This window comes from Triticum urartu, chromosome 5, assembly GCF_003073215.2.
Source record: "Triticum urartu cultivar G1812 chromosome 5, Tu2.1, whole genome shotgun sequence".
In the NCBI taxonomy this organism is placed as follows: Eukaryota; Viridiplantae; Streptophyta; class Magnoliopsida; order Poales; family Poaceae; genus Triticum; species Triticum urartu.
Genome location: NC_053026.1, coordinates 476,014,041 through 476,024,127, shown reverse-complemented (window position 1 = coordinate 476,024,127; position 10,087 = coordinate 476,014,041). Strand labels below are relative to the sequence as shown.

The 10,087-nt window shown below is 45.8% G+C and overlaps 1 protein-coding gene across 5 annotated transcripts; it reads right to left on the bottom strand.

Annotated features, from left to right (window-relative positions):
- Positions 1-1,620: 1,620 nt before the first annotated feature.
- Positions 1,621-5,535, bottom strand: LOC125509951 (SH3 domain-containing protein C23A1.17-like). 5 transcript variants are annotated; one of them, XR_007284359.1, is made up of 4 exons: positions 3,978-4,835; positions 2,300-3,873; positions 2,066-2,232; positions 1,621-1,979 (listed from the first exon to the last, which is right to left on the bottom strand). XR_007284359.1 is itself a non-coding variant. In XM_048675024.1 (3 exons), exon 3 carries the CDS (start codon positions 3,526-3,528, stop codon positions 2,464-2,466), a length of 1,065 nt encoding a protein of 354 aa, XP_048530981.1. In that variant the 5' UTR covers positions 3,529-3,873; positions 3,978-4,050; positions 4,941-5,535; the 3' UTR covers positions 2,299-2,463. The 5 variants fall into 4 exon arrangements, 4 of the variants coding, with proteins under 4 accessions (XP_048530981.1, XP_048530984.1, XP_048530982.1 ...); XM_048675024.1 differs by lacking the exons at positions 1,621-1,979; positions 2,066-2,232 and adding an exon at positions 4,941-5,535 and having other exon boundaries at positions 2,299-3,873; positions 3,978-4,050; XM_048675025.1 differs by lacking the exons at positions 1,621-1,979; positions 2,066-2,232 and having other exon boundaries at positions 2,299-3,873; positions 3,978-4,845.
- Positions 5,536-10,087: the final 4,552 nt, after the last annotated feature.

Genomic DNA, 10,087 nt, shown 5'->3' with positions numbered 1-10,087 from the left:
CTTTCAGGACGCATGCACGGCTTCCCCTTGTGTTCGGCATGTACAATAGCATTGTTGCTTATTGCACTATTTGTATCAATATGTTTTGACGTATCAATCAAACTACTATGGAAACAATTTTTGGCCGAACACTTTCATAGTGCAATTAGGTGTCCTGAATATAGCATTATATGCATTGGCTCTGAATCCTGTCTTTGGTCAATAGTTGGGTTGCCCGGCTCCTGTGCTTGCTACCTTACGTTCCATCTGATCGGTGCTACCTCTTTGAGCATGCGTTGGTTTTCCCTTGAAGAGGAAAGGGTGATGCACCAAAGTAGCGTAAGTATTTCCCTCAGTTTTTGAGAACCAAGGAATCAATCCAATAGGAGACAACACGCAAGTCACCTAGTATTTGCACAAACAATCAAGAACCTCGCAACCAACGTGATAAAGGGGTTGTCAATCCCTTCATGGTGACTTGCGAAAGTGAGATCTGATAAAGATAGTAAGGTAAATATTTTTGGTATTTTTGTTGTATAGATTGCAAAATAGTAAACGAGATGCGATGTAAATAAAAGAGATGCAATATAGTAAGAAAGAGACCCGAGGACCATAGGTTTCACTAGTGGCTTCTCTCATGATAGCAAGTATTACGGTGGGTGAACAAATTACTGCCGAGCAATTGATAGAAGAGCGCATAGTTATGAGAATATCTAGGCAATGATTATGAAATATAGGCATCACGGCCGTGTTAAGTAGACCAAAATGATTCTGCATCTACTACTATTACTCCACACATCGACCGCTATCCAGCATGCATGTAGAGTATTAAGTTCATAAGAACAGAGTAATGCTTTAGGCAAGATGACATGATGTAGAGGGATAAACTCAAGCAATATGATATAAACCCCATCTTTTTATCCTCGATGGCAACAATACAATACGTGCCTTGCTGCCCCTACTGTCACTGGGAAAGGACACCGCAAGATTGAACCCAAAGCTAAGCACTTCTCCTATTGCAAGAAAAATCAATCTAGTAGGCCAAACTAAATCGATAATTCGAAGAGACATGCAAATATATCAAATGATGCATATAAGAATTCAGAGAAGGACCAAATATTATTCATGAGACAATTTCTTATTTACCATTAACAAGCTCGGTCATTGCTCATTTGCCATTGAACAAACTAGCATTGATCTTGTACCGCTTACAAGCTTGTTTCGTTGCTAATTTGCCATCAGCCGTTTACTTGGTGTTAACCACTTCTGTTAAAGTAAGAAAAATGATGATTTTGCCCTCATTGGCAAATGAGCAACCTTACCTATTGTTCCTTTTAACCATACTGAACCACTTCTGTTCAAATTATCATAACATATTGAGATTACATATTTCTGTAAAAAATATGGCAACACCTTGCTTGTAATTATAGAACAAAGAATTTATGAGAACAATATAGTATTTTCATCATAACACATAACAAGGATAAAAGGTAGCACCTTGCTGGAGCTAGCTTGCATGAGAATAACATATATTAAGATAACATATTTCTCTATAAAAAATTTGGTAGCACCTTGCTTGTAATTTCAGGATCAAAGAATTATAAGCATGACAATAACATATTTGCATCATAACACATAATGAGGATAGTAAACAAGAGAAATAGACATGGTACTCATAGTCCAGTACAAGAAACTGAAGTGCACAAAGGAGACCAATGTCCAGTACAAGAAATTGAAATGCACAAAAGAGACCAATGTCCAGTGCAAGAAAACAAGTCCACAAATGTCATAGAAAGAAATAAGTTCACACTTTTCAGTTTTTTCTTGCTACGAGTGGCCATCGCAGGGCTGTTTGGTTGCCTTTTCTTGCTTCGAGTGGCCATTGCGGGGTTGTCCGCTGCAGCTAGGATCACCTTTGCCTTCGACTTGCCCTTGCGCCATTTTGGTGTTGACGCAATTTCCATTGAGGTGCTCTCAATTTGGTTTGAACCGGTTTTGAACTTAAATTAACAATTCATGTATAAGTAGATGATATGATTGCAAAAGAGAAGCACAATATAATCTTGAAAACTAAGGTGTCATTTACCTCACAGATTTAGATGATGTAGTCTTAGATGACGTTGACTTCACCACATCTACTTCACTTGGGTTGGTAGCTGAACATGGAAGGGGCAACGTTGGTTGGGTACCTTCGATTGCTTGAATATTAGAGTCACCACTCCTTGCTGCAACTTTGGATTTATTTCTTTTTTCCTACATGACCAAAAGAACATTAGCATTGTTATATGCATGATAATTGTTAACAAAATTACACTCTTGCCTTCATTCTTTTGCCACATTAGCATATGCTTCCTTTGCATCTAGATCAGCATTTTTGCAACCTTGCCATCTATGACCATAGTCTTTGCAAATTGGGCACTGATGTTGTCCTTTTCTTCTCTTGCTCTTGCTATGCTCAGCACCACTCTTGTGCCTCTCTACTTTTCACCTCCCAGGAGCACTTTGAAGGATTGGAGGGTGCAAAAAGAATTCATGGGTTTTCTTTGGCCATTGAGATGCATCAGTAAGCCCCGGCATTACAGGAGTATATGCTGCTGCGAACTTGGCAACACTGTAGTAATCATCAACAAAGTGTTCTATAGTGACCCCTCTAATTCCGGTGATGAAGGAAATGGCATGCTTGCAAGGCTTCCCTGATACTTGGAAATCTCTACATGTGCATATCCTCATGTCCAGATCCACAACATGTCGCTTGCCATCTTCACCACCCTCACTCACCTCTGCTTTCATGTGGTCAATCCTCTCATACTCTATGTCCAACCCTCTACTCTTTGCATTCAACTCCTTCATGACACTAGGTAGTATACGATGGCCTTCCAATTTTTTGGCAATCCTCCTCCTCTTCTCCATCTTCACTAATATCTTCCTTCTAATTTTGTCCACCAACTGAAACAACATCATGCCCTTGTGCTTGATAATCCAGTTGTTGAAGCACTCGTCCAGATTGTTTGTCACATAATCCACCTTTGAGGAAGTGGAAATTTTGCTCCTGGACCAAAGCCTACTATGGTATCTTGTCAAGTACTCTATTGCTTTAGGTTTTTTCTCATGTATGGCTGCCATGTGGGCTTCGAAAGCTTCTGGGGTCCATGAATAAGCTGCTGGCCACATATGGTCATCAAATACTTCACCATGAAATTTTTTCTTAAAGTTGACAACCAAGAGGTGCATGCATTCCCTATGTTCAGCATACTTATACACCTCTTCAATTGCACTATTAATCCCTTTTCCTGCATCCAAACAGATTGCAAGTCTAGGTAGACAACCGATAGCTTGATGAAGCTTCTCCATGAACCAATCCCAACTTTCTGTTGTTTCTGAGTTAATAATTGCATAAGCAACAAGGTACAACCAATTGTGCCCATCAACAGCACTAGCAGTTGCTAGCTGACCTCTGTACTTCCCAGTGAAATGAGTACTATCAATTGCCAAGTATGGTCGGCAACCAGCCAAAAACCCATCACACAAAGGCTTGAATGCAACAAACATCCTCACAACCCTTTTTTCCTTTCTACTCCATTGGATCAATGGCCACTATGCTTCCAGGAGATCTTTTTTCAACTTCAGCTTTCCAAGCATATAACTTGTCAAATGAATCATCCCAATTCCAAACAACCTCATCGATGCTAGCTCTCTTCCACGGTAAACTTTTTCATAACGGATCCAAATCTTGTACTTATCATGCAACCTCCTTCGTAGCTCCATTGATGTCACACTAGGATCTTATTTTACCCAATCAATTACCTTGGAACATATCCAAGACTTTGAAGCAGCCTTCGGGTTATCACTTTTTCTTGTGCTGTGAAAATTATGTTCTTCATCATGGATTTTCACCTGCAAATACAAATCATATAACAATCAGTACTAAATACTAATTCACTTTGAAGTTAGACATCAATTCAAGTAACATAACATATATTCAAGTATCATATACATACCTCCATAGTGACACCGTCATCAGTTGTATCGACATGTATTCTCCATTTGCATCCTTTTTGTGCACATTTAGCTCTGAATCGAGTAGGTTCAGATTTTTCAATTTTGTACTCAAATTCACGATTAATAGAGTATTGAGCAATTGCCAATCTAAACACTTCAATATTCGGGTATATAGTGCCCATAGCCATGGTTGGGTCTTCCATGTTATGCGCTACATCCGGAGGAGCATCATCCGGTATAGCATCTTTTGCAATCCACTCCTCATCATCACTGCTATCCTCAACACCATCCACATCAACTACAACATTATCAACCTCATCCTCACTACTATCAGAATCCGAGCAAGCACTACCAATTGAGTACTGTTCTTCCTCATCAATACCTACATGTTCATATTCCTCGTGTGGATTCGCTAGATATGTATCCGTAGGTTCTTCAGTTTCTTCACTGACATTACTTGGCTGACTAGGCAGTGCTAGAGAAGGTGTTGCATGTGAAGGAGTACATGGCGTATTAGCATTTAACTCATCCCTTTTTTCATGTTCATTTAAAACTTTAAGTGCTACTTTGCCATGTCTAACTTGCTTAAAACACTCAAACATTGTCATCAACTCTTCATCATTTACAACAGGTTTGTATTTCTCACTAACACTATCAAACCATTCTACAATGATAGTTTCATCATCAGACCACACAACCCAATTGTACTGTGCAGAAATAGCATCTAGAAACCCCTTCATAGTAGTGGTAGCATGCAAATCAATGCTCCAACTAAAGGAAAAACCTCCGCTGAAGTTACGGCGACTGCTACATATCCTAACTTCTTGCACACATGTTGATGCATGGTCCATCATGCGGACGCAACCATGACAATCATGAACCAATTTGTCTAAAGATTAGGTGCAATGTGCAACTAAATATCATGAGAGAACATATCACGAACACATGAGACAATGAACTACCTTACTGCAGGAATTCGTCGTGGGGATTGAGCAGATGTTGAAGAAGCAACATCCTCACCAGATGGAACAGGAGATCCATCGGCTGTAGGGGCGCCGATTGTTGGGGATGAGGCGGCAGTAGACACTGCAGGGGCGGCGGTGGCTGGAGCAGCATATGTAGGGCCGGCGGCTGGAGAAGCACCAGTAGGGGCGCCGGCGGCTGGATCCGCAGCTGTAGGGCCGGCAGCTCCGAGATCCGGTGATGTAGGGCCAGTGGCGGAAAGATCCCTAGCTACGGGGCTGACGGTGGAGGGAGCAGCAGTTGGAGGGCCGGTTGCGGAGGGAGCAACAGCTGGAGGGCCGTAGGCGGCGGGAGCAGCAGATGGAGGGCCGACTGTGGCCGAAGCAGCAGCTGGAGGACCACCAGCGGGAGCAGCAGCAGGAGGGAAGGGGGTGGAACGGCCGGTGGATGGAGAGACGACCACGAGAGGAGTACCTCCGGCCAGCGGGAACATATGCGGGAGGGGCGGCGGCGGCGGTTCCGCCTTGGCCACGCCGCGGCCAGGCTGGGGTTGGAATCGGGGGAGTTGTGCGGGGTGAGTATTGCGGGAGGAAAGAAAGGGTTTTTTTACCATATGTTTTTCCCTTTTTACAAGAAAATAAGAGGGTGATAGATGAGGGTAGTACTGGTATTTTCAGATAAACTGACAGGAGTTATTCTATCTAACGATAGATGTATAACGGCAGAGTAATGGCGATGGCAAATTGGCAACGAAACGAGCTTGTAAGCGGTACAAGAGAAAAGTTGGTTTGTTCGATGGAAAATAAGAAATAGCCGAGGTTGTCTATGGTAAATAAGCGATTTTCTCATTGTTCATAGATAAACTTGATCATAAATCCACAATTCATCGGATCTCGGCAAACACACCACAAAAAGTTTTACATCGAATAGATCTTCAAGAACATCGAGGAGAACCTTGTATTGAGAACCAAAGAGAGAGAAGAAGCCATCTAGCTAATAACTATGGACCCGAAGGTCTGTGGTAAACTACTCACACATCATCGGAGAGGCTATGGTGTTGATGTGGAAGCCCTCCGTGATCGAACCCCCCTCCGGCAGATCGCCGGAAAAGGCCCCAGATGGGATCTCATGGGTACAGAATGTTGTGGCGGTGGAAAAGTGGTTTCGTGGCTCCCCCTGATGTTTTTAGGGTATAAGAGTATATATAGGCGAAAGAAGTATGTCGGCGGAGCTCCGTGGGGCCCACGAGGGTGGGGGCGCGCCCTCCTGCCACGTGGAAGCTTCGCGGAGTTCCAAACTTAAACTCCAAGTCTCCTGGTTTGTGTTTGTTCCAAGAAAGATCCTCTCAAAGGTTTCATTCTGTTTGGATTCCGTTTGATGTTACTTTTCTGCGAAACACTAAAATAGGCAAAAAAAACTGAAACTGTCACTTGGCCTCCAGTTAATAGGTTAGTCCCAAAAGTAATATAAAAGTGCATATTAAAGCCCATTAAACATCCAAAACAGATAATATAATAGCATGGAACAATAAAAAATTATAGATACGTTGGAGACGTATCAATCAGCTAAGGTAGTAAAGGGAGAACTACTGCGATTGTGTTTCTGGTTCACCCGGACAAACACCTCAGTAGAGAAAGCCGAAAACTGACTGTCATGATGCGGCGAGAGCTGGTGAGCTATTCGTTGACTAAGTATAAATCTCTTGCAATTTTTCCGCATTATGCGATAGGCTGGCCTCCACCCGGCCGGGCATTCACAGCACCCAAGTTCAGATAATTGAACAATACTAGGGGCTGCGCCCGCACTCCCGTTATAAAACTCATATGGCTAAGTGAGGGTGATAAAGCCGTATAGTCCGATTGCCTGATTCACCGCACTAACACCTCCTTCACGGACCAGTATGTTGGGTCAAGTATGTTTAAGTGCGGTGGATTCAACACTTACGTACTTGTCAACTTCTCGAACACCCCCGTACTACCTACATGGGGGCTGAAGCCGAAAACTGGCCAACTCTTAGATATCATAAGCAGCAGCACAAGAGGAGATATTTTAAAGTAAAATAACCAACATATCATACACAAGCCTTGTTTCATGATACAGGATTGGACAACATAGATACATTCATTAAAAAATGATGCCCTTTGAACATTGTCCCTCTACAATGTGGGATCCTTTCAGGACATCATCAAAGTACCACTCTGGCATGCGGTGCTCTTTGCCAGCGGGTGGTCCCTCGGTTGCAAGATTGATGACATCCATCTTCGCCCGCTGCACCTTGACATGGGCGAAGGCCATCCGCGCACCTTCAATTAAGACCGACCGCTTCACAGCATCAAGCCAAGGGCAGGTGCTGACCAGCCCCTTCACGAGACCGAAGTAGCTACTGGGCATGGGTTCAGCGGGCCAAAGACGGATTATCAAATCCCTCATGGCCAATTCAGCTTCTCCGTTGAGCTCCCTGATCGCTAAGGGGCACAGGATGCTCTGGCGCAAGGTACTGCGACCAGAACAGCTTCTCCGTTGAGCTCCCCTCTTCGACCCGGAAGAACTCCACGGCATGAGCAACACTCCTGGGCAGGTCTGCAAACACTCCTGGAGAACTCCAAATCCGGGTTGGAAAGATATACCTTTTCTTCACAAATATGCTCTGCATGTTAAAGGCCTTACCCGCCGCAATTTGCCTTGCCTCTTGGATCTCCCGGGCAGCGCTTTCGGCTTCGGCCCGGGCTTCTTGTGCACTTTGGAGTGCCTTGGCAAGTTCGGAATTTTTCTCCAAACTCTTGTGCTCTAAGGACTCGCATTTGCCTATGGCATCCTTGAGCTCCTGCTGGACTTCCTCCACTCGCGATTCATGTTAAAGGCGGGAGGCTTGTTCCTCCTCCGCCTCCTTCCTAGCCTCGGCCAGCGCACTCTTGAGGGCCTCGACCTCGGACGTGTCAGCTACAAACATAATTATGAAACTCATTCAGATAACACATAAGAGCTGACACCATTTCAGACGTGTGTTCGATATTACATACCTTGCTTTTCTTCTAACTTCTGCCTTAGCTCGGATGCTTCGGCAGCATGGGCAGCTGACGCCTGTTTCGCAGCCTGTTTGTTCAAATAGATATGTATGTTAACCTCCTTCCTGAGTTATTAGATCCTCGGTTTGGTTTTTATTTCCGAACACCAAACAGAGTCTCAGGGGCTACTATCTATGCACAAGCATTCTTTTTATACAGCTAAAAAACACTGTAAAGCACATACCTCAAAGCCTCTTAAAAAGGCTAGTGTAGGCTTCGTTCAATCCGCTTTTCATGGACAGAACCTTTTCAATCACCGTACCCATAAGAGTACGATGTTCTTCCACAATGATGGCGCTCTGAAGCGCTCTCATCAGAGTGTCCGACGCCTCTGCATTGATAGAGGACGCCGGTGTTGTAGGCGCGTCCCCTTCTGGTAAAGAGGGTTGCTCCTCTGTCTCCGGAACCTGTGGGTTTCCGGAATGACATTTGGATGGGGGACAAACTGGACATGGCCCCCGTCTCCAGTCTCCATGGGGGTCGGTTCCCCCATGTTCTCGACAGCCGATGTGTCACCCTTCGGCACCGTCTTGGCAGCCTCTGGCACCTCTCCCTCTTCCAGAAGGGTCCTTTAGGACGTCACCTCGGTGTTATCCATGGCAGTGGGGGAGGAAGCTGGTGGATGTGATTCGCTCTCCATCATGTTTGGACCCAGCGAATTCCCAGAAGAGGAGGATCGCTAGGGGAGGGCCTTAACCGGACTGCAGCATACAATTTAAATGCATTACAACTATAAGCCAGAAAAGTCGGACATATATATACCTTTTAGTACTTACGATCCGGACAGGGGCTTCGGCCTGGGGCGCCACTCATCGACGTCCAATTTGGAGTCATCCGTAAGGGGTGTCCTCCGTTTCTTGGATGCCTCCGCCTCTAGATCGGCGGCGGCTGCCCTTATCCTCTTCTTCTCCCCCTTAGGGGGGGAGTTTATCTCTTCCTCCTCCTCTTCCTCTTCGTCAGGGGAGGAGAGGGTTCCGGTGTCCTCGGACACTACGTCCGAAGCACCCTTACGACGGAGGCCGCTCTTGGCCTCCTTGCCCTTCTCCTTGGCTTCTTTTTCGGCGCCGGGACCAGCATCCTCGTCAATAGAGGAATAGCCGGGTCTTCGGGCAACCGAGCCGGACAGTGAATCCGGTCTGCTTTCTTTGTCCATCCCTGCAAAAGTAAATGGAGAGTTTAGTGTGCTCCTTGGAGTCTCAAAGTAAGGTTATCAAAGACCTTACAAGGGTCGCAGCGTGGGTGCCATCGTAGCCAAGGTCTTCGGTTGTCTCCGGCCGTGACTTCTGGTTCTTGAAGAGCAACTTCCACATGTCTTCGTGCTTCGTGCCGAAGAACCGCTGCAGGGTCCGGGGATCGGCCGGGTTGAACTTCCACATGGGCTCTTTACGCGCCTGACAGGGGAGAGTCCAGCGGAAGAGCATCACCTGGATCACGCTGGCGAGGCTGGTATTTTTATATACCATGCTCTTGATTTGCTTCTACAGCACCGTTACCTCGTCAGACGACGCCCAGTCCAGGCCCTTGTTGAGCCAGGATGCCATCCACATTGGGGGTCCAGACTTGAACTCCGCAGGAGCAGCCCATGTGGAGTCACGGGGCTCTGTGACATAGGACCACCCCTGCTGCCATCCCTTCACGGTCTCCAGGAAGGTGCCCTGGGGCCAAGTGACGTTGGGCAGTTTGCTCACCATAGCGTCACCGCAATCCGCGTGCTGGCCATCCACAACTTTCGGCTTCACATTGAAGACTTGAGCCATAGGACGAAGTGGGGGAAAATGTGGAGGAATGCCTCGCATACGACGATAAACACCGAAATGTTGAGGAAAGAATTTGGGGCTAGATCATGGAAATCTAGCTCGTAGTAAAACATAATGCCGCGGACGAAAGGATGAAGGGGAAACCCCAGTCCGCAAAGAAAATGAGGGATAAACACTACCCTTTCGCCGGGCTTTGGAGTGGGGATGATCTGCTTTTTGGCTGGGAGCCGGTTGGCGATCTCCTTGGCCAGATACCCCGCTTCCCGGAGTTCCTTGATGTTTTTCCCCATGACGGAGGAGGCCATGCATCCACTTGCCCTGCAC